Raw genomic sequence first — 25961 nt, forward strand, 5'->3', positions numbered from 1 at the left:
AAATGTATATTAGACGTATGACTCAACCAAGAGGATAGAACCCTGAGAATCCCACGTGGGATGGCCATCACCCCCACTGGGAAGGGCTCAGGCCACATCCCTCTTATTTCCTTGGCCTGCACTCCACGAAGGGCTGAGAAGAGCATCTTCCACAGGCCCCAGAGGGGAGAAGGAGGGCTGGGGCGCCGCTGGTACCCTCCCGGGAGCTCCATGTGTTACATATTTGCTATCTTCTTAATAATGCTTTGATGTAGTTTTGGTCTCTGTGTGTGTTTGTAAACCACTTCAAATCTTTTTCATGAGAAGCGCCGATGGAAAACGACCTTCTAAGACTTTTACATGGAAAATTGGATTTGTTCACCATTGTGCTCTTTTTACTTCCTAGTATTATGCTATTGGAGGATAATTCTTTGACACTTTGAGAATTTACATCCATGGTGCTTTGCTAGTTTCAAGGGATTTATGCCTGGAGAGTGTGATCAGCTTCTAGAACGATTCCACCATAACCTCATTCTCATATTACTTAGTTATTAGTACTGTTTACATTCTTGATGGAAATAAATATTTTCTGGATGTATAAACTTCGTGGGGGAAGATTAATCTCTGTAGAGCAATGGTGACAATGCACCCTTCCTTAAAACTTTTACGCCAGACGTGTGTGTATTTGTCAAAATCCAGCCTATCTGAATTGTGGCTAGGCACTGTGAAAAACAAACAGGCGTAAAGCCCTCAAAGAGAGCTGGTTGTAGAACATACACTTGAATAGTGCCAACAATAACTAGGAAATCCTCCCAAGTTGATGATTTCCAAAATGCAAGCAATGTGGGTCCGTTTGAAAAGGGATTCAGAACATCAAATACTTAATCTTCTTTTTTAAAGAATTGGTCTGTAAACATGATGATTCTCGGCCTTCTTATTATTTTTTCTTCCATGTGGTCAGAAACAGAAGAGAGGTCTTGTTTCTCAGGATATTCTGAAATTTCAGTTTCAGATCCTTCTGAGAAACAGAAAGGGTGGAAGCAGATGAAAACAAAGGGCCTTATTGTTGTGAATCTTTTAAAAAGAGTTTTCTTTTAAGAATGATTCGATCTTGCATTCGATCTGAATTTGGGGCCTCAGGGGCCAGTAGTCATTGCAAAGCATTGGGTCGTGGAAAGGTGGTGCCCGTTCCTCCACCTCCGACCTTGAGGCTGCGCCTCTTTCCACGGAGGGGACCCCGCAAACAGAGCAAGGGGCCCGGAGGTCCGTCGGAAGCCGGTGAGTTACGTGTAAACCCCGCAAACCTCAACGCCCACAATGCAGTCTGTCTACAAATCTGTTGATTCCGCTTGCAAAGCCGCTCTTGGGTCTCTGTGTCCTCCCCGCTCAGGGTCATCCCCCAAGTCCAAGCTCCCCGCTGTGCTGTTCAAACTGCCCGCCCACGAGGAAGGCAGCTCCGTGCACCGGAACCGGGCGGCCTCCGTCCTGAGGTCTGAGAGATTGTGGAGAGATGCTCAACTAGAGATGATGCTTCTCCCACTGCCACCGCTTCTCTCCGGGGACACCTAAGCGCTCCCGTCGCCTGCGGGACAGGGTCTCACGTCCTCAGGCCCCGTGGCCGCGCTTGTTCTGCCTTCCCCACTCCCGCATCCCAGCCGTGCACCTCCCGTCTCCTCTCCCCGAAACGGGCCCTTCCGCTCTGGGCCCTTGAGATCTGTGGTCCAGGGTAAAGAAAAGAGGAGGTTGAAAGTGAAAACTTAAAGAACTATTTGGATAAAGACTCCATGAGCTAGTGGGCCACACACCATTAAAAACTGGAACGTGAAATCTCCCTCGATTTCCACAGAATTTACCTGTTCATCTAATGTGGGCGTGCTGGAGAAGTTATTTAGGATGTGTTTATAATTTTGAAAGTTTCTGTTTGGAAGCAGGGCAGCTCTGTGGAAAAAAAAACCTTAGTGACTGAAAGGAAGACTTTTGACTGGGTTCCTGTGTCTAATGTGTTGCTCTAAATTCCTGACCTGGTTTCATAAATCTTCCTCGTTATAGGCACAACTGTCCACGTTTCATTTTAGGTGGAGAGCTCAATATCCTGCTCACTGTTTTTAATGCGTGCTAGGTCGGGCTAGTCGATACAAGCCCGGAATTGTGAATTGATTAGTCACTGACCAATTAAAACTGGTTTCTTGAAAAAGTGACCACAGTCAAGGGCACATCCAGCATTTTTATTTGTGGATTGTGTCTTTGGGATGATTAAGTGGTTGGAAGCAGGAACCTTGGGACTCACCTTGAAAATGCATTTGCATGGCAAGCGCACTGTGTCTTGTGTAGATTTGGTGTTTGTCTGCAGTGAGTGACTTTATAGGGAGCCGACGGACGTTACAGGGAGACTCAAGCCCCGAGCCCAGCCGCAGCCATTTCTACATTTAGCAAAATAGGTTAGACATTTCCCCTTCAGTGCATCACTGCCCCAATATCATAACCACTTGTTTTACCTCCTAATTGTTTTATCTTTTGAGGTATGCTTATCTCAGATAGCTGTGTGTGCTATCGGCAACTCCTGGGAGGAACTGCAGCTCACACCTGCCTCTTTCTGAGCTTCTGCTACCTTGTTTTATATCTAGCTGAACTGCAATAAGTATTTTATGGCTGAATTAATGGTTACTTTGTAAAAATGTCTGCTCAGCATAGGAGCTGGCTTGTCTCCACGTGCTGGGTCCCGGGGTGTCAGAGTCAAAGAGAGTCTCAAAAGGGGAATTTAAATAAAGTTTGTTTCTCGAAGATCTTGTTTTTGGTATTTAATTTTAGTTTTTAGGCCTTATTACAGAAGTCCTGAGGATTAGTTTCAAATTATCCTGACAGTTGAGAGCTTAGATGATTCGTCAAGCGTACAGATTCAGAGCTGGAGGACCTGGGAGGGTGAGTCTCGTCCCAAGGCTCAGAGCTTGCCGGTGTCCTGAAGATTAAGAACCTGGATGCATCACTTCCTTTCTGGGAATTTTGCCTTATGTGGGAAATGAACATTAACACAGCTGAGTCCCTCTTCTCTAGTTTTAGCCCTGGCTCCACGGCGGCTTTTTACTGGAGATAGCTAACAATAAAATTTCAGCTTTGATTGTATTTAAAAGGATACTCATTAAAACCCAGGACATATGACAAAGTCTCTGGGTGGTAGGGTCCTTTATATCAGTGTGTGAATTCAGAGATGAGGGTCCGGTTCATTCTAATCCTCCACGTGAAAGAGTCACTGGGTCCACCCTGCGTCCTACCTGTGGAGAATAGAAAGGATACCTCTGAAGGAAATACCTCAGCTTTAGAAATTAATTAATTTTATTATCCGTAACAGGAAGATAAATATTTAAGATACATATTTAGTATATTTGGCAATTTAACTCTGTAATTTCTCTCTCTTGTTTATTTCTAAACCCAAACGCCTAACTAAACAGTTCTTACCTGGGGCTTCTGACCACAGCCCTGACATTCTCCATAAGAACCAGCACTAGTTTCTCAATGGGAGCTGGCAGACAAGGATGCCTGTCCCCCTAACATGTGTCTCTCTTTGTTTCTTAAATTATTTTTGATAATTTTAGTGTGGCTACTAATATTGGCAAATGCAAAGCACATTTAAAACTGAGAATTTCTCCCTCTTTAATTTCTTGATCAGGTTTTATTATCAAAAAATGTAGAAATGAACTGAAATAATAGATCAATATATGGATTCCATAACATGTGACAAACGTCACCTTGAAAATAAAATTTTGAACAAAATAATGCCATTTGCAGCAACATGGATGGGTTTTGCTAATTGCAAGGCTCTGATTCTTAGTCAATGTTAACACCTGTCGAATACCAACCAAACATCTTAGTGTTAACCCAGGTGGTGGCATATTGGTTGATTGCAGAAATAGTTCATGAAGCATGAACAAGAAGGCAAACATTAATTATTGCTTACTGGGTTTGAATGAATAATTACTCTAGTTTCCATGAGCTTCAAATGAGAATAGTTTTCAAAGTGAAACTGTCCAGAAAAGAGTCTCAGTAGTTTGGGGGCAGTGATTTTGTAAGAGAATGTAGGAGGATGTTTATTTTCAACATCTATCATTCTACCCGTGCTTAAAATTGTGAATATTACTGCTTAAGGCACCAACCTTCATCTTCTCTGAGGGATAATATTCAGGAAAATAGTAAAAGAGTAGCACATGGGACTTAGAACATTTTCTAAGCCATCCCTCTGAGGTCTTTGTGAACACTTCATCCACAGATTTATGTGTTTATTGTATCTATTCTATTTATTTATAGCTCTCCTTATTTCACAAAGGATTTGCTCAAGAGTTATTTCAGCATATAATAAAAATTAAAGAGGGACTTCCCGGGCGGTCCAGTGGTTAAGGTTCCTTGCTTTCACTGCGGTGGGTGCAGGTTCCATCCCTGGTACGGGAACTAAGACCCCGCATGCCGCATGACACGGCCGGAAAAAAAAAAAAAAAGATATGAGGGTGTGAAAAAATACTTTAAGAAAATAAAAATAAATAAACATGACAGATGTGTCTTTTAAACTTGGAAGATATTTACATTTACTTTCCCACATCACCAGTCATGGATATGAGTGGCTAAATCTTCTATGTCTATCAGGAAAACATAACACTCTTGAGTGACTATTACATCCTATGGAGAACTCTCAATCTTTGGTCTGACATATGTGTTTCAAACTTAAATTTTTTAAAGGAAGAAACATCTATACCTGCTATTATGGGATTAAGGGATTGCTTCTAACAGAACACCGGAGAAGTGATGCTGGGTGACCTATGAGCTCCTGCACTCGTGGGAAGACATACCTTGGAAGCCCTGAGCTGACACCTAAGAAGTCCTGCTTCTTTGAACACGCCGTGCTGGAGAGAGATCCCATGGGGCGACACAGAGCAACAGGAGGGGATGCCGAGGAACCCAGCTGTTTGGGTCTTCCCAGCCCTGGCACCAGACAGATGAGGAGACCCCTGGCCATATCCTAGCCTGAGCAACCACTTGACTGCGTCACCAGGAAGGTGCCAGAAACAGGATGTGCCAGCCAAGCCACTCTGGACATCTGACCTCCAGAAACTGAGATGGGAAATGATGATTGTTGTTTTAAACCACCAAGTTTTGGATGATTTGTTTGGGCAGTTTGGACACCTGGAACTGCACCACACTGAGTTGGGTAATTGTAGGGGGTTTTAAAGGCCAAAGTAATGAATGCTCCAAACTTGCAAAGGTTGAATCATCAGGAAAATGTCTTTTAAACGCCATAGATCTTTCATTGCGCCTTTGCTGGGGCTAGAGAACAATTTGGAATGTATCTAGGAGAACCTCTTCAAAGCCTCTGATGACAGCTATTGGCTGGGTTGGGGTCAATCCTGGTCTGGTTGAATTTTGGAAAATTGTAGCAACTCGCCTTCTGGCTTAGGGCCTGGTCAACACTGAGCTCTTGATCAGTGACTCTGTGCGTGTGTATGTGTCTGTGTGTCTGTGTGTGTCTGTATGTTTTGTGTATTTTCCTGTTTTATCTTCAGGCATAAATAATAGTACTTTGGTTGCTTTATGTACAAAGTGCCAAGTTCCTAGGAAGAAAGTATTGTTTATCAGCTTTGAAACAGATGTGGGAGAATTCTGAGAAAAAGAATGAATAAAACCAAAAGAAACAAAAACCTGCCATGTTTTCCTTTTATCATAAGAATTGTAAAAATAATATTTAGTGGTCTAAAGTCCTAACTGAAATGTTAGAATAAACTGGTGGGAATTGTCACAATGACTCATATAACTATAGTGTAAACTAAGATGATAGTGATTTTAAAAATCTAATCTAATTGACAATTGTCACCAAATCTTATTCCTTCCAGGGCAGGCTAGTGTGTGTTATGGTGCTCAATTCACTCTAAATTAAAAACAAAATCCTATCCCCCAAAGATAAAATTATTTATAGTACGAGTAAAGAGTGTTCTATTTCCTGAGTTGTGTGGGATTTCTCTCACACAGTTTTGATGCCTTCTGGGAAAAGATGCACAGAGCACGATGGCAGAAATCTTTCCTGGTCCAAACCTCCCCTTCTCATCAGGGAATACGTGTGTTCAGGCAACCATCCCGTTGCTGCCTTAATTGGTTCACGTGAGAAACAAAATGGACTGTGTTGGTGACCGTTAAAAGATGTATATGTTGAATGTACTGATCAAGAAACGACTATTTTCCCAAACAGTAAAACAAAGAAAATTATTATTAAAATGTTATTTTAGGTATAAGGGTTAATGTATTTACTATAAACCGTGTATTTCATAGACACGTAGCAGGTTCTGTATTCGCTAAATATTTGCCGTGGTTGGTGCGCTGTCTTCGCATTGGGATTGGCTGTCCTGCCCGAGCATCGCTCAGCAGAGTCACCTCCAGAAAAGGTGTGCACTTTCCAGTGCTGGCTGCCAAGTTGTAAGGAATGTCATCCCCAGGCAACTCTCTCTACATCCCCCTCATTCTGGACAGAGCAAGGTCTACATTTCCAATTTTCATAATTATAAAGAAGTGTTTCATGTTGGCCTATAAAATCCAATAATTTAAAAATCAAATAATGGTAAATTTTGATGTAGAATGACAGGTGATCAATAATTAGGTTGAAAGAATATTGTCCTCATTAAACAAATGTTTTCAGAGATATGCTAAACATTTACTGTGAAGACTTTTCACTGCAAGGAACAAAAGAGGGTCATTGGTTTTTTCACAAAGACTGTGGTTTTAGGAATAAGGCTGGTTGGATTTAAAGATGCTCTCAATACAGACCCTCACAATGTTTTGAGGGGGTAAGACCTGAAATCCAGCATGTGAATGGTATGTTCTATAAAAGAGGCTCAGAGAACATGCTTTGGGCACTTCTATTAATGACAGCTCATCTTTATTGATCTCTATGCAAAGCGTTCACCTGAGAACTTTACACTATTTCTTTTGACCCTTATGAAAGCCCTGAGGTCATTGTTATTACCTCCATTTTATAGATGATGAAAACTGAGGTATGGAGAAGTTAAGCGATTTGCTAACTGTCACAGAGTCACCCGGGAGAGCCAGGATTTCCATCCAGGCAATTGGGCTCCAGACGATGCCACCCCTGTATCTTCCATCTATGGAGTAGAGTAGTGACTTCTAGTGGCAACGGTGGTCGGGGAGGGAAGAGGTGGTGATTGTAACGAAAACAAAACGCAGACAGGAAAGCTTTCCTCCAGGTAATTTTCAGTCCTTCTTTCGTACACAGGAGGGGAAATTCATCCTGCTTCTTACTTGGAAATACGGTCCCTGAGTGTGAAGACATTCTTTATAAACCCAATTTACAACAGCCTCAAGCTGTTCTGAACTTGAGAATACTGCGTGGCTGATTCAGACTGACAGTGATGAACATATTTTGGCTGACACTTCACCAAAATTTGGGTTATTTATCTCATTAATATTTTTCTTTAGGCAAAATCTATTTGTAATGCCCTTTCTATTTATAAAATGGAAATGTTTCCCGAGTCAGATGACCCTCCGTGACAGGCAACAGAGGAGCAGAAGACAGGTGGTTTAGATGCCCTCTTAGCACCATTTAAAAAATGCAATCTCTTTGTAAAAAGATGTAAGTCTGATTGGGGGCTTGTGTACCATTTTGGTTTTCTGAGCAGAAGTTGCCTGCATTTCTAAAGCAGGATTCCTGCCAAGCACAGCCCTATTCCAAACACAGCTCCCGAGAGCAGGGATGTGACCAAGCTGTCACACCCGTGTCCCTTTCCACCGATCAGGCTTCTCAAGGTGTGAGATGAAAGCTACAATCCACCCCTGAAACAGAGATTTGGGCTCCTGGTGCTGTTGCTGTTTCATTCTTTTTTTTTTATAACTCCCCTCATGGGCTGCCTTATTGAGAATCTTATAAATAAGTCATATCTTGTGATATATCCTTTCCATCAAGAAGATTGAAATATACTGAAAATCCAAAGACGAACTCTGAATATATTTTTCTAAAAGTCTGAATATGGTTTAAAAAAGTATTATCAGGGCAGACTTGTTACTCAGCCCCAGGTGTGGGCTTGTGCATCCTAGTTTGAGCATGTCCATGCGTGCAGAAGAAGTTGGAGGAGATTAGATTTAAGAAAGAAAAACAAAACCGTTCTTGAAAAGGAACATTCCTAAAGAGGAAATTCACAGTGAGTCCTTATGAAAAGTTTAGTTGTCAAGATGTCTCAAGCAACAAATGTCAAGTTTATCACCATTACCTGGATAAGTTAGCCAGAAGGATTTTGTAGATCTGAAAGCATTACCTCACCTTCACCTTGTTTACAGGTAAACACCGATAAACAAAGATCTAGGGAACTGCTTTTCTTAAGTCCTCAGCACTATTAGATGTCTTCTCCCTGACGGCACTCCAGAAAACTGCAGAATAGTAATTATCATCCTCGGAGATGTGAAATGTCATATTAAGGGAGGATCCACAGAGGACTTAAATGATGCAGGTCATGTCTTCAGGGCACTTTAACCGAGCCCAAGAGGAGGCAGGTAAACAGCCTCCATTTGGTGTTTGGTCAGGGACCCTCCCGGGAACTGTTGTGTCCCATCCGTGTGTCTGGTGCTCGTTTCTCTATTGTTCACAGTCACACACACACACACACACACACACACACACACACACACACACACACAAACACTCACACACACGCGCCCCCAGCCCTGGCTGCTCTGGCTTTGGTGGTGCGTCAGTTTCTCCGTATATGATGAACCAGGTGGGGAAGTGTTAAGTTTGAAGGGTGAAGTGCTGAGGTTCCGTGGGAGGGACAAGCAGAGGTTCTGTCCCAGGGCTTGTGAAGGGGGGACCTTGGCAAGGGGGCTCCCAGGGATGCATGTCTGGAGCTGAGGCCTTGTGGGAGGTGGGCAGGGGAGGGGATCTTCAAAGGTCAGAGGATTTAGTGCCTTAACCACCAGATTAAAATGTGGTTTTGCAAACTGGTGCAGTGTGTGGCACCATAGAGAGCCGACGTTGGGCGTGTTAGCTTCACTTCTCGTAAACCTCTGAGGACGTGAGGCCCACAGGCAGTAGAAATAAATTCCAAATAATAAGCAGAGATAAGCAACAAGGACCTACTGTATAACACAGGGAACTCAGTATTATGCAATAACCTATATGGGAAAAGACTCTGAAAAAGAATGAATATATGTATATGTGTAACCGAATTACTCTGCTGTATACTTGAAACACATTGGAAATCAACTCCACTCCAATAAAAATTTTAAAAAATACGCAGAGTAACTATCAGAAAAAAAAAGTCCTCATTTCAAAATGGGGATTTTTTTTTCAAAAAAAATCTTTCTCCCATGATTACAAGGCCTCAAATTTATAATTTGCAAATTCCTTTTTTTAAAAAGCACTAGCTTTTCTTCGCAGTCCTTAGTAGATGCCAGGCCTGTGCTAAGCGCTTTACATAGATTTTCCTTTGTGACCACATAAGTAACTCATTGCATTTATGAAAGCAATGAGTTCACCCTATTCACGGAGGCCCAAATGACCAAGCTTTCCTATGGGGAGGATCCCTGCAGAGCCCGGAGGACAGGGTGGAGTGTCTCTTTAGGCCCATTTGACAAAAGCAGTCCATTTTGTTTCAGAAATTGCAGATACTGTGCGCAGCAGTAAAGCTTTTTCACAGATCAAGGAACCTTGCTGCCTGACATGAGGGCTGCCAGGGACAGCAAAATACCAAGCATTTCTTTCCATTAGTACTTTATATCGAAATAAACTTGCCAAGAAACCCATCGCACTAGTGTCCCAGTAAATAGCCATAGTCACATGGAGGAGACGTTCCTGGTCACATGGAGGAGATGTTCTTTGAAAAATTATATTCTATCAGATTCTACGTTCTCTTTTGTATCTAAGTGCACCAAAGGAAGGCTAAAATTCTAACTGGAAATGTTTTCAGTAAAATTCATTCTCAATGATAAAATTAGGTAGCCTTCTTCTTTTCGTAGACGATTTTTCTTCAAGATCACACAGGGGCTTTCAAATACATTGTCTTGAATGTCAAGTTTAATTCTTCGGTGCTGGATTAAAGACAAGACTATAGCAAATTAGAAAAGTGTTCAGATAATAACCACCCACTAGAAGACAAAAGGATTGGCTTTGAATTGGAAAGATTTAAGGGACTATACTCATTTAATCCTAAAAGAATGGTTATTTAATGATAGTCTTCATGCATGGTTGCTACACAGGAAATGGCCAGTAACAGTTTTCTATCTTTATTTGAAAAAATAATAGGAAGACATGAAATTAAGCAGCAGCATAACGATTGAATTCAGACTTTAAAAAGGACCTTGACCGAGGGATTATTACATATGTGGAAGAGACTCAGAGTGTCTTCACTAGAGGTTAATCAAGGGTAAGATAGGCCACTGTCTAGTTGCCTATTTTAGATGTGGTCTTATCTGACAGCAACAAGATTAATTTAGTAAATTCAAAGGCTTTAGTAAATTACTCAGGCTTCTGATACTTTAGTTTATTCTATTTTATGTTATTTTGGCATTTCAATTTGTGAAACATACTAGTAAAAGGCATTGGAGCATAGGAAATAAATTGTCAGTTAGAACCATTTAAAAAAATTCATTTTTGTGTATGGCTGGTCTGAAGCAGCCTCTTCCATTTATAGCAGGCAGGGTAATCTCTGAGATAAATGGCATGTTCAGATTTTCATTTGCAATGATTTTTTTAAAATGATCTCCTAAAAGAAATTGGGAGAAGATCAGTTAATCAGTCAGTGTGATTGACTCCTTAAAATAAATAATATTTCAAAATATTAGAATTTTGGATTAGTAGTCTTTATTAATACAATGGAGTGCTTGGAATAAAATTTAAAGATAACGTGTAACTAGATGATACATTCTTTTTTTTAAATAACTTTTTTTTAGAAGAGTTTTAGATTTGCAGAAAAACTGTGAGAATAGTCCAAGAGTTCCCAGATACCCCGGTCTCCTCTATTAAAAATGTCTTACATTAGTTGGCTCATTTATGACAATTAATGAATCAATACTTATATATTATTGTTATCTAAAGACCATCTCTTATTTGGATTTTCTCAGTTTGCATCTAGAATCCCATCCAGGACATCATGTCGTCATGTCTACTTAGGCTCCTCTGGGCTATGACAGTTTCTCAGACTTCCGTTGTTTAGATGACCCTGAGAGTGTTGAGGAGTACTGGTCAGATATTTTGTAGAATGCCCCTTAAATGGGGTTCGTCTGTTAGTTTTTCTTGTGATCAGCCCAAGGTTATGGATTGTGGGCAGGAAGGTCACAGGGGTAAAATGCCATTTTTGCGACCTTCTATCCCGGGCACGTACTGTCAATACGACTAATCACTGTTATGTTGACCTTGAAAGCCTGGCTGAGGTCGTGTTTGTCAGGTTCGTCCACTGCATAGTTACTCTTTTTTTTCCTCTTTGGAGGGAAGTCACGATGTGCAGCCCACACTTCAGGAGTGGGATGTTGCATTCCGCTCCTCAGGAGCAGAACATCTACATAAATTATTTGGTATTCTTCTGCATGGGAGGTATATTTCTTCTACCTCCTTTATTTGTTCAATCATATGTTTACATCAAAATAGACTCATAGACATTTATTTTAGCTTTTATAATCCAGTAGTACGTTACTTATTTTTTGTGCAAATTGTTCCAGCTTTGGTAACTGGGAGCTCTGTAGGTTGGCTTCTGTACTCCTTTGACCTACTCCCATCACTGATTTTATTTTGGACTCTCCTTACTTTACTCCACTCGTGTGTTTCCTGCCTCAGTCCTAGAACCAGTAATTTCTCCAAGGATTGCTGGTTCCTTTTATTGGAAAATCGTATTAGAAACCAAGATTGGGTACTGGGTGTGCTCACTGCCACTGTGTGTTCTTGCTTCTTGGTCCACTGAGGTAACAGAGGAAGGAAATATATGTATGTATACTAACAGCTTATGCACACGTATTTATAAATATTTATATATGTAGCCATGTGTATCTATATATATTAAGCTAGATATGACTTCATACTTATGTCTTTGACTCTAGTCTTTTACCATTACATTACATTACAACCTCTCCTAGCTTACTTGTAAACTTTAAGTCTTATGGAGAGCAACCTGGCTTCCACCATCACCATTCGTGTTCAGTTGTTCACTTTTAGTAAACATACACAGCAGTATCAGAAGTGTTAACCTGGCCCCCTGTGGGAAACCACTCACCAGCTAGAGTACAGTGCTTACCTGCAGCTCCATTTGCCTTCAGTCTCACTGAGTCCACGCATTTGCAAAGTTACTGAGGTCAGCCTCTTTATCCCCCAGCCCCCTCAGTGACGTTGTCTTATACATTTGTAGAGTTAGAGTCTTTTCTTTCCCATTTTGTTTTCTCTCCTGGTACCTGCCAAATTCCTGAACAATTTTTAAAACTGAGATGCATTAAGGTCACACTTAGTGCTGTAAACATCAGTGGGTTTTGACAAATGCATCATGTATCCACAACTACATGGTCATACAGAATAGTTTCACTGGTCTAAAATGTCCCATGGGGTCCACGCTTGCCATGCTTCACTCGTTCTCCAAACTCGTGGCAACTGCTGATCTTTTAAGTATCATTGTAGTTTTGCTTTCTCTGTAATGCAATTGAATTGAAATAAGATGATGTTACCTCTTTCGGGCTGGCTTCTTTTGTTTATCATATGAATTTAAGATTCCTTCATGTGTTTTCATGACTTGAGACCGCATTTATCATTACAGCTGAGTAAAATTCCCTTGTATGGAGATACGTAATTAGTTTATCCATTTATGTATTGAAGAACATCCTGGTTACTCCCAGTTTTGTTGATTATGAGTAAAACTGCTGTAAACAGTCATGTGCAGGTTTTTGTGCAGACATAAATTTTCAAATCGGTGGGGTAAATATCTAAAAGTATGACTGTTGGATCATCTGATAAGACTATGATTAGCTTTGTAAGAAAACCGACAAACCATCTTCCAAAGTGACTGTCATTTTCACTGCCACCAGCAATGAATGAGAGTTCCTGTTGCTCTGCCTTCAAACCAGCATTTGGTATTGCCAGATTTTTGGATTTCTGTCATTTTAATTGCTATTTGGTGGTATCTCAATATTGTTTTAATTTGCAATTCTTTAAGGATTGTTGGTGATGAGCAAATTTTCTTATCCTTATTTTCTATCTGTGTATCTTCTTTCATGAGGTGCCTGTTCAGGTCTTTTGACTGTTTTTTTTTAATTGGGCTGTTTTTTTTCTTTTTGTTGACACTGAGGATTCTTTGTATTATGAGGAGTGTGAGGATTTTTTGTTTTTTGGATACAAGCCCCTTATTAGATACAAGTTTTGTAAATATTTTCTGCCAGGGTGTGACTTGTCTTTCTATTCTCTTAACAATGTCTTTTACAGAGCAAATGTCTTTTATTTTAATACTGCCTAATTTATCACTTTCTTTTTTACATGCATCACACTGTTGGTGTTATATCAATAAACTTATTGCCAAATTCAAGATGACACAAATTTTCTCCTATGTTTTCTTCTAGAAGTTTTATTGTTTTTTTTGGTTTGTTTTTTGTGGGGTTTTTCTGCGGTACGCAAGTTTTTTTGCGGTACGCAGGCCTCTCACTGTTGTGGCCTCTGTTGTTGCGGAGCACAGGCTCCGGACATGCAGACTCAGCAGCCATGGCCCATGGGCCCAGCCACTCTGCAGCATGTGGGATCCTCCTGGACCGGGGCACAAACGCACATCCCCTGCATCGGTAGGCAGACTCTCAACCACTGCGCCATCAGGGAAGCCCCCTAGAAGTTTTATTGTTTTGCATCTTCTTTCAGTTCTATGATCCATTTTGAGTTAATTTTTGTGAGAGGGATAAATCAGTGTCTAGGTATTTTTTTTTTTTTTTTTTTTTTTTTTGCACAATTGTTGCAGAACAATTTGCTGAAAAAACTACCTTTTCTCCATTGAATTTCCTTTGCTCTTTTTTCAAATATTGGTTGACCTTGTCTTTTGATTGAGAAGTTACATCAAGAAATATCAATTATTGGAGGACCTTCAAGATGGCAAAGGAGTTTGCTGTCTGCAACTGACTAGTTTCTGATTTTTATGTTTATCTTAGTATAGATTTTATGCTTCTTATCATTGGTAGATTTATTGGTTTGTTTGCTCTCTTCTGTTTTTAATTACTTAAAAATTTTCTTTCAAAAATTTTTTTATTTTAATAACTTTATTTTATTTATTTTTCTTTCTTTTTTTCCTCCCTTTTCTTTCGAGCCGTGTGGCTGACAGGGTCTTGGTGCTCCAGCCGGGTGTCAGGGTGAGCCTCTGAGGTGGGAGAGCTGAGTTCAGGACATTGGTCCACCAGAGACCTCCCGGCCCCATGTAATATCAATTGGCGACAGCTCTCCCAGAGATCTCCGTCTCAACGCTAAGACTCAGCTCCACTCAACGACCAACAAGCTCCAGTGCTGGACACCCCATGCCAAACAACTAGCAAGACAAGACCCCAACCCCACCCATTAGCAGAGAGGCTGCCTAAAATCATAATAAGTTCACAGACACTGAAAAACACACCACCAGATGCGATCTTGCCCACCAGAAAGACAAGATCCAGCCTCATCCACCAGAACACAATCACCAGTCCCCTCAACCAGGAAACCTACACAACCCACTGAACCAACCTTACTCACTGGGGGCAGACACCAAAAACAACAAGAACTATGAACCTGCAGCCTGCAAAAAGGAGACCCCAAACACAGTTAAGCAAAATGAGAAGACAGAAAAACACACAGCAGTTGAAGGAGCAAAGTAAAAACCCACCAGACCAAACAAATGAAGAGAAAATAGACAGTCTAATCTAAAAATAATTCAGAGTAATGATAGTAAAGATGATCCCAAATCTTGGAAATAGAATGGAGAAAATACAAGAAATGCTTAACAAGGATCTAGAAGAACTAAAGAGCAAACAAACAATGATGAGCAACACAATAAATGAAATTAAAAACTCTCTAGAAGGACACAACAGCAGAATAACTGAGACAGAAGAATGGATAAATGACCTGGAAGATAAAATAGTGGAAATAACTACCACAGAGTGGAATAAAGAAAAAAGAATGAAAAGAATTGAGGACAGTCTCAGAGACCTCTGGGACATTAAAAGCACCGACATTCAAATTGTAGGGGCCCCAGAAGAAGAAGAGAAAAAGGGACTGAGAAAATATTTGAAGAGATAATAGTTGAAAAATTCCCTAATATAGGAAAGGAAATAGTCAATCAAGTCCAGGAAGCACAGAGAGTCGTATACAGCATAAATCCAAGGAGAAACACGCCAGGACACATATTAATCAAAGTATCAAAAATTAAACACAAAGAAAAAATATTAAAAGCAGCAATGGAACAGCAACAAATAACATACAAGGGAATCCCCATAAAGTTAACAGCTGATCTTTCAGCAGAAACTCTGCAAGCCAGAAGGGAGTGGCAAGACATATTTAAAATGATGAAAGGGAAAAACCTACAACCAAGATTGCCCAGCAAGGATCTCATTCAGATTCGATGGAGAAATTAAAACCTTTACACACAAGCAAAAGCTAAGAGAATTCAGCACCACCAAACCAGCTTTACAACAAATTCTAAAGGAACTTCTCTAGGCAGGAAACACAACAGAAGAAAAAGACCTACAATAACAAACAAAACTTAAGAAAATGGTAATAGGAATGTACATATCAATAATTATCTTAAATGTAAATGGATTAAGTGTTCCAACCAAAAGACATAGACTGGCTGAATGGATACAAAAACAAGACTCATATATATGCTGTTTACAAGAGATTCACTTCAGACCATAGGGACATATACAGACTGAAAGTGAGGGGATGGAAAAAGATATTCAATGCAAACGGAAATCAAAAGAAAGGTGGAGTAGCAATTCTCATATCAGACAAAATAGACTTTAAAACAAAGACTATTACAAGAGACAAAGAAGGACACTACATAATGATCAAGGCATCAATCCAAGAAGATATAACAATGTAAATTTTTATACACCCAAAATAGGAGTACCTCAATACATAAGGCAAATGCTAACAGCCATAAAATGGGAAATTGACAGTAACACAATCATAGTAGGGGACTTTAACACCTCACTTTCACCAATGGACAGGTCATCCAAAATGAAAATACATAAGGAAACACAAGCTTTAAATGATACATTAAACAAGATGGACTTAATTGATATTTATAGGACAGTCCATCCCAAAACATCAGAACACACTTTCTTCTCAAGTGAGCATGGAACATTTTCCAAGATAGGTCATATCTTGGGTCACAAATCAAGCCTTAGTAAATTTAAGAAAATTGAGATCATAGCAAGTATCTTTTCTGATCACAATGCTATAAGACTAGATATCAATTACAGGAAAAAATCTGTAAACAGTACAAACACATGGAGGCTAAACAATACACTACTAAATAACCAAGAGATCACTGAAGAAATCAAAGAGGAAATAAAAAATACCTAGAAACAAATGACAATGAAAACACGATGACCCAAAACCTATGGGATGCAGCAAAAGCAGTTGTAAGAGGGAAGTTTATAGCAATACAATCCTACTTCAAGAAACAAGAAAAATCTCAAATAAATAACCTAAATTTACACCTAAAGCAATTAGAGAAAGAAGAAGAAGAAGAACAAAAAACTCTGATTTTACTTCACGCCTCTCTGGCTCTTGAAACCCCTCTCTGGCTCTTGAACAGTGGATTTGACTGATTTCAGAGCTGCTACAAGTGGAGCTCACCTCTGCAATTAAACAGATTCCCAGAATCTGAGCCTGGGAAATGAAATTTGCTCAAGGCAAAGATCCAAGTTTTCATTCTGCTTGAATGGAAGAGCCAGATTCAAAGAGAAAAATGGCGGCATTGAGGACAGAAGACAGAACTCCATTTCACCGGAGTCTGTTTTAGCAGTTAATTTCTTCTCAAGAGGGACATTAAGTCTTTTTACCTAGCAGACAGACTCTAGCTGTTTAAACCCAGTGTGGGCTAGTGGAATGATTAGATTTTTGCATTAGTCATAGAAAGACAAGGTGTGTATTATTTTCCCCTGCTTTTCGTCATGAAATATGGACAATCCTTCCACTGAGTATTTGCTTAACCAGGTCATAGGAATTCTTAATTCATAAAGAGGAAGAAACAACATCTGGGAACCAGGACCAGTGCATTTTAGACATTTGCAGGTGTTTCTGGACAACAGGAGACCCTTGTCTACCTGCCCTGTACTTCACCAGTATCTTCACTCACTTTGATCCATCTTCCTGGCCAGCATTCACCATCGGCTCGGAAACAAAGTCTGTGACAAAGAATTATTGTGAATTTTTTTATTTCAGAAGAAGATGGTGCATTTATATAGGCTGTAAAATTGACATTTGTTTGTATTTAATAAGCTTCAAACTTATAATAATTCAAACAATGCTCTGTGAAAATAATTGGAAATAAGTCATTTAATAAATTTTTAGGTTTTTACTTATATTTAAACTTGTCAATAACTTAAAAGGATTGTGGATTCAAGGAATGTCCTACAATGTCCTCACTCTTGCTTCCATACTAATTTTTCATGTGGAAACACATTTTAATATTTCTGATACATTATTATAATTGTAGAGCCTTATTGAGAACTTTTAATTTTGTCACTCACCTCATTTTGTTAACTATTGTCCACTTATATTTGGGTTCAAATTTATGCTGTACTGGAAGAAATACAACTTATATTCTGGGAATAGAAATACCTAGCCCCAATCAAGTTTGTGACCCTGAGTATAACCTTGGTATAGAGTCGATACAGCCCAGTGCCTAGTCATAGTGTTTAATGACTAAAAACACATTGGAACACAGAGAATCATTCGTAGATACTTGCTGAATGGACCTCTCCACCCCTCCCAGGCCAGAATTCAGTGGAAAAATTGTAACCACTTTTTCCCTACTTAGAGGAAAGACAGTCTGGCCCATATTCCAGGAAAAGATGTTGAAGAAGGTGTCAGGAAAACAGTGGTGATACTTTGTAATGAGAACCCATTTTTGAATGTTAGAAGTAAGAAAATGAGTTTCAAAGAAAAGGTGATATTGTATCATTATTACAAGTTTTATAGCTTAAAAAATGCAACTCACCCAATTACAATATTATGTTAGTACCAAGAGGGCTTTTCTTACTTCGATAACACTCAGAAATGGTCAAAAGTAAAAGATGATATTCTTTTTAAAATGTCACGGATGCTGCGTTTTCTGTATTCACTACTTTTGACACCAGGGGTAGTGAATGTGTGTGAATCTTGCATCCTCACCATCTGTACCTCTTGGTGGGTTGTTTCTAAATGAAGTTATCAAGAACAGAGAGGTTTTCTAAGGGTCCTTTGTTGAAGAAAGATGTTCATCTCATAGAAAATAAGGAAATACCTCCTTTACAGATGCATGGGCCCATTCTGAGATTTATAAAGCATTCATGGCTATAAAAATCTATAAAGCATTAAAAGGCAAAACTCTTTTTGGTTAGTAGCTTATTAAGTCTTGGCTTCTACACAGCCTCTTGAGATATTTGCAATATAGTTGATCATCTTGTGTCAACACACAAAACTTCACTTCATTCCTACTAAGTCCATTCATAGCACCACTCCTTGTGACCCAAGACAATTTTGAGACTGAAATGGTTGGACTTTCATTTATATGTGATCAAATAAATAAGATTCTCATGTAACACGTTTCAGGCTGCCTCTTGGTTTCCTTTCCAAGTAGGCATGTGGTTTTCAGTTTGGCTGTATGTCAGTCTTGAAGGGCAGTATTCATAAGAGTCGTGTCTGTCCTTGGCTCCTGACCTAAGCAGGGTATGTCAGAGGAACAGTGCAATGGAGCACTTGAGGCAGGGTGGCTTTTCAGAGCATTATTTAATTTTGGTTGTTGGTGCAACAAGCTCATCAGAGACTGCTATTTCCAGCTGCACTGCAAGCTGTCCCACAGTTTAATTCTCTGCTTATTTGTTTTAGAAATCCTCCAACCAAGCACCTCAGTCATGTGCCAAAGTATGAGGATGACTTCACACCTCAGCTAATTCACATCTTCAAGGAGAGAAAACAATTTGCAACTGAATCCAGCCTCACTCATACCACCCAACAAATCCCTTTTGCTCATGAGCCACCCCGGGAACTCTGGGGCAGACCCAGAATTGTCAAGAAAAGTAGATAGGTTAGGATATGAAAATACAATATGCTACGTACGTATTGATTTGTCTATTGACATTATGTTTAGAGAGAGGTTATATACAATTCACGGGTTAAATCAAATCTTGTGTTGCAAAGCACCTGAATAGAAAGACGATGCATATTTATCACTTATGTTGTATGATATAGTCAACTCAGATACGAACATAATGGAAATACCTTTACCATTCCTATATTCATTAACCCCTGTCATTGCCGTGTTAACTTTTCAAAGACATCGGAATCAATGTTATTAGTCTTAGCTGATGCTAGTAATTAAAGATATCCTTAAATAAAATGTCCTGTCAGAAAAATATAAATATTTATCAAGCACTCAATACAGAACAGGGGGGACTTCCCTGGTGGCGCAGTGGTTAAGAATCTGCCTGCCAGTGCAGTGGACACGGGTTCAAGGCCTGGTCTGGGAAAATCCCACATGCCGTGGAGCAACTAAGCCCGTGCACCACAACTACTGAGCCCGTGTGCCACAACTACTGAAGCCCGCGCACCTAGATCCCGTGCTCCACAACAAGAGAAGCTACCGCAATGAGAAACCCACGCACAGCAATGAAGTGTAGCCCCCACCTTGATGCAACTAGAGAAAGCCTGTGCACAGCAATGAAGACCCAACACAGCCAAAAAAAAAAAAAAAATACAGAACAGAGACTAATCTAGATTTTGAAGATAGAGCAGAAGACAAGACAAGCAGAATCTTGGCTTTCATAGAGTTTGGGTTCCTCTTTCTCTCTTGCTCTTTCTCTCTCTCTCTCTCTCTCTCTCTCTCTGTGTGTGTATATGTGTATAGGTTAGTAAACTGATAAGTAAATCTTTATGTATAAAATTAGATACTGGAAAATGCTATCCAGAGAATTAAAATTGGATTATGTGACAGGGAGTAACACTGTTTACTTTAGATTGGGTGGTCAGGGAAAGGGTTTTTGTGGACACATTTAAGCTCATTTAGACAAGAAGGAGCCAGGAGCATGACCATCTGGATCTGAATCTGGAAGAACATTTTGGGTGGAAAGGACAATGAGTTTAAAAGTCCCAAGGCAGGAGCAAACTTGGCTTCTTCAAAGAGCAGATGAAAAGCAGAAGTGTCTGGAGAGTAGCAGGTGATGGGAAGAGTGAGGGCGGGAAGAGGAGGAAGAAAGGGACGTGAAACAAACATTAACCAGGAATGTGTGGATAGAAGAAGCAGAATTTGGTAAAAATGATGATTTAGCACCATACCGTTTTCACATTGCAGCTCACTACATTTACCTATTCACATGCAGATGAATAGAATAAAAATATTTTCTTGATTTTTGCAGTATGAATCATTTTCTCATCTTGCTTTACACCCCAACAAAGTACTTTTTGGTATTAGGGGTCTTGCTGACTTTTTCTTAAATCCCCATTGTGCCATGATCATCTTTAATGTAGGTGAAATGGCAGAGAATTTGGATTTGGAAAAAATAGTTTCCTTATAGAGTGGAAGTCTTTTTAATCCTGGGAAATGACATGGTGTGCTGGTGTCAAAGGATGCCTTTTCAGAAACTTGTTTCCCCGTCTCTCTTTTTCTCCCCAGTGGTTTCTATTTCTTAGTCCCTCTGCTCCGTACGAGTGATGGTATCACCACAGGTGCTCTGTTGCTAACACAGGATAGATTTCCTTGGGTAGCAGTGCTGAGTGACTCCCTTTCTTGACTCATTCAAAACAAGACAGGCTGTGTAAACCCACTTGAGAATACATCCTGCAGGAAACAAGATTACCTAATCCTTTGCTGCATCTCTATTTTCTGCTTTTTCACAAATGGCTGGTAACATGAGCAGTCACAGTTATGGACTCCATTTTTTTAATGTATAGATGTATCATACATACTCTTTGGTTTGGATTTCTCAGGGAGTGAGAATTATAGTTTTTTTCTTTTAATTGTTTTGATGTTTGGGGATTTTGTAGCCAAGAGTTCAAATGACAGTTGTAATATTAGTTTTCTGGATAACTGTGCATGAACAAACAGAAGAATGCCAGAGAACAGAAGGGGCTCAAACCACACATATAGGTCAATGTTAGGTGTAGCTTCAACTGAGGTTACAGATTCTGTTCTGTACGGAGTCTTAATTTTTTAATTACAATTTATTTTTATTGAATAATATACATATATTTTAAAACTCATATTTTAAAACACATATTTAAAAATTGTTTAAAACTCAAACAGTCCTCCAAAGCTTATCTTTCAAAACAGCAGTCTTCTGTCTACCCCTTCAAACCCCTGTATCTTGCTTCCCAGAGGCAACCATCTTCACTTTTATCTGATTCTTATTGTACCTCAGTATTCCTCAATAAATGTCGAGTTTTGATATTCTGTTTTAGGTTGCCGTTATGAAAGAAGATGATTTGGCTTATCTACACAAACTCTTTGCTACAAAAGTATGTCCATTCCCCCATCTTACCAGGAAAAGCATATTATATTGAAAATTTTGCTTAAATTAACATCCATTGTTTACAATTATGACTGTAGATATTGTTCAAGGCTGAGGCAGACATCCATCCTTGTATGCTATGATTATATTTCATGGCTACTATTTTCTTCTTAGAATTAAAATGTCTTTAAAAAAAACAGTTGACTAATCTATGACAAAGTAGGCAAGAATATACAATGGAGAAAGACAGTCTCTTCAGCAAATGCTGCTGGGAAAACTGGACAGCTACACGTAAAAGAATGAAATTAGAACACTCCCTAACACCATACACAAAAATAAACTAAAAATGTTTTAAAGACCTAAATGTAAGAGCAGACACTATCAAACTCTTAGAGGAAAACATAGGAAGGACACTCTTTGACATAAATCACAGCAAGATCTTTTTTGACCCACCTCCTAGAGAAATGAAAATAAAAACAAAAATAAACAAATGGGGCTTAATGAAACTTAAAAGCTTTTGCAAAGCAAAGGAAATCATAAAGAAGATGAAAAGACAGCCCTCCAAATGGGAGAAAATATTTGCAAATGAAGCAAAAGAGAAGGGATTGATCTCTAAAATATACAAATAGCTGAGGAAGCTCAATATCAAAAAAACAAACAACCCAATCCAAAAATGGGCGGAAGACCTAAATAGACATTTCTCCAAAGAAGGTATACAGATTGCTAACAAACACATGAAAGGATGCTCAACATCACTAATCATTAGAGAAATGCAAATCAAAACTACAATGAGGTATCACCTCACACTGGTCAGAACGGCCGTCATCAAAAAATCTACAAACAATAAATGCTAGAGAGGGTGTGGAGACAAGGGAACCCTCTTGCACTATTGGTGGGAATGTAAATTGATACAGCCACTATGGAGAACAGTATGGAAGTTCCTTAAAAAACTAAAAATAGGGTTTCCCTGGTGGCGCAGTGGTTGAGAGTCTGCCTGCCAATGCAGGGGACACAGGTTTGAGCCCTGGTCTGGGAAGATGCCACATGCCGCGAAGCAACTAGGCCCATGAGCCACAACTACTGAGCCTGCACGTGTGGAGCTGGAGCTTGTGCTCCACAACAAGAGAGGCCACGACAGTGAGAGGCCTGCACACCGCGATGAAGAGTGGCCCCCGCTCACCGCAACTAGAGAAAGCCCTCACACAGAAACAAAGACCCAACACAGCCAAAATAAATAAATAAATACAATTTTAAAAAGGAATCCTGAATGCTAAAAATAACTTAAAAAAAAACAACCTAAAAATAGAGCTACCATATGATCCAGCAATCCCACTCCTGGGCATATACCCTGAGAAAACCATAATTCAAAAAGACACATGCACCCCAGTGTTCATTGCAGCACTATTTACAATAGCCAGGACATGGAAGGAACCTAAGTGTCCATTGACAGATGAATGGATAAAGAAGATGTGGTGCATATATACAATGTAATATTACTCGGCCATAAAAAGGAATGAAATTGGGTCATTTGTAGAGACATGGATGGACCTAGAGAGTGTCATACAGAGTGAAGTAAGTCAGAAAGAGAAAAAAATATTGTATATTAATGCATATATGTGGAATCTAGAAAAATGGTACAGATGAACCAGTTTGCAAGGCAGAAATAGAGACACAGATATAGAGAACAAACGTATGGACACCAAGTGGGGAAGGGGGGTAGGAAGAATTGGGAGATTGGGATTGACATATATACACTAATATGTTTAAAATAGATAACTAATGAGAACCTGCTGTATAGCACAGGGAACTTGACTCAGTGCTCTGTGGTGACCTAAATGGGAAGTAAATCCAAAAAAGAGGGGATATATGTATACATAGAGCTGATTCACTTCGCTGTACAGCAGAAATTAACACAACATTGCAAAACAACAATACCCCAATTAAAAAAAATACACATATATGTATAATTCAAATAAATAAATAAATAAATATTGAGACTAAATAAAAAACCAGTTGATTATGTTTTATTTCCTTTATTTCTTTCATAAAAAACTTTCAGGCATTCAGATTTTTTCAGCTATTGAGCATAATGGAACAAATATCCACGTATACATCACCCCAGTTAAGAAGTAAAACCTCATAAATACCACTGAAGTCATGGATAAACTGTTTTTTGATCACATTTCCCTCGCTGCTCATTAGAGGTAAACACTATAAATTTTTTTGTTATTTGTTAGTCTCAAGAAGTGTGTACAGTTTTACTCTATATGTATAAATCCCTAAGCAATATATTACATATTTTTAACGTTGTATAATTGCATCATACTGTATGTATTTTGGTAAATCTTGCTTTTCCCCATCAGTGGGTCTTTGGGATTTCTAATGCATGTAACGGTAACAAATTTATTTTATTATATAAATATCCCATCATGTGTCTATACACACAATGTGTTTATTTATTCTCATTTTTCTGATTAGCATTTAGTTTGTACTTAGAATTTAACTATAAAAATACTGCCCCAAGTCTTTTAGTGCATGCCTCCTTTCCCACAAAGACAGGAATCTTTATAGTATTTATACCTAGAAATAGGATTGATGGGTCTTGGGGTATCCTCCTTCAGTTTTAATAGATAACGCCAAATATCTCCCCTGAGTAGTTAAGACAGTTTATAACCCCATTAGTGCTGTAAAAATTTTCTAATTGCTTCTTATCTTTACCTACACTTGGTGTACTCAAACTTTTTGCCAGTCTGTTGAATCTGAAATGTTTCTTACGTTCTCTTACTGTGCATTTTTCCTATTATTGCTGAGAATCTCTCTTCCTGGGTTTATCGGCCGTTGGGTTTTTTCATCTGTGAATTTGCCTATTTGCAGATCTCATTTGCCTTCTATTTAATTCTTCATATATTTCGGATTTCAATTATCTCTTACTTTTAAACTTTGCAAATGTACTTGACTATGCTATAATTTATCCATTAATTTTTTTATGTCTTTTGATATTTGACCATTTCTAATTTTAAAATCGTTGCATTTGTTAATCTTTTCCCTATGATTTGCATTTTTTTCTGTCTTGTATGAGAAATCTCTTCTTACACTAAGGTCATAAAGATAATCTATATTTTCTTCTGAATTTCTATGAGCTTGTTTACAAGATCTTTATTCCACCTGGGATTGATCTTTTCGTACATTGCAAGGTTAGGGTATAATTTTATCTTTCCTATGTGGATAGTCACGGTCCTGGAATTGTACTTTCTGTAGCCCATCATTTCCTGACTGATCTGCAAGAGCATCTCATCAACCTCCTTGAAGAAAACATAGGGAAAAAGATTGTGAACAGTAGCCTTGGCAATAATTTCTTGAATATGACATCAAAAGCACATCAACAAAAGCAAAAATTGACAAGAGAGACTACATAAAAATAAAAAGCTTTTGCACAGCCAAGGAAACAATCAAAAACAGCAACAGCAAGGCAATGTACAGATTGGAAGAAAGTATCTGCAAACCATGTATCTGATAAGAAACTCATACAATGTAATAGTAAGAAAACAAATAACCCAATTAAAAAATGGACAAAAGAACATAGACATTTCTCCAAAGAAGCCATATAAAAACAGATATATGGGCTTCCCTGGTGGCGCAGTAGTTGGGAGTCCGCCTGCCGATGCGGGGGACGCGGGTTCGTGCCCCGGTCCGGGAGGATCCCACATGCCGCGGAGTGGCTGGGTCTGTGCGCCTTGGCCGCCGAGTCTGCGCGTCCGGAGCCTGTGCTCCGCGGCGGGAGGGGCCGCAGCAGTGAGAGGCCGGCGTACCACAAAAACAAAAACAAAAACAAAAAAAAACCAAAACAGATATATGAAAAGGCACTCAACATTACCAATCATCAGGAAATGCAAACTCAAACCACAATGAGATATTGTCTTACACATTTTAGGTTGGCTTTTATTAAAGAAAAAATATTAAAAATGTCGGCGAGGGAACCCTCGTGCACTGTTGATAGGAAGGTAAAGTGGCACAGCTGCTATGGAAAACGGTAGGGCGGTTCCTCAACAAACTAAAAGCAGAACCGTCATGTGATCCAGCAATACCATTTCTGAGAGTATGTCCAAAGGAATTGACATCAGGATCTCGACGAGAAATATACATTCCCACGTTCATTGATGAATTGTTCACAATAGCCAAGGCATGGAAGCAACCTAAATGTCCATTGATGAATGAGTGGGAAAAGAAAATGTTTTTTCATATACATACCATAAAATGTAATTTAACCTTAAAAAAGAAGGAAATTCTGTCATTTCCAATGACACGGATGA

General features: G+C 39.3%; 1 protein-coding gene across 1 annotated transcript in view; it reads left to right on the forward strand.

The window, feature by feature from the left end:
• Positions 1-1079: 1079 nt before the first annotated feature.
• The window catches only part of LOC309960601 (DNA topoisomerase I, mitochondrial-like), a gene marked incomplete at both ends in the record, with an annotated part of 36393 nt that continues 11511 nt past the window's right edge, over positions 1080-25961 (forward strand). Inside the window, 2 exon segments of the mRNA XM_082837495.1 lie at positions 1080-1257; positions 1370-1469. Of these exon segments, the coding sequence (XP_082693621.1) occupies positions 1080-1257; positions 1370-1469 (278 nt within the window).

The sequence above is a fragment of the Leucopleurus acutus genome (genome assembly GCF_964270905.1).
Source record: "Leucopleurus acutus genome assembly, chromosome: 1".
Taxonomy (NCBI): domain Eukaryota; kingdom Metazoa; phylum Chordata; class Mammalia; order Artiodactyla; family Delphinidae; genus Leucopleurus; species Leucopleurus acutus.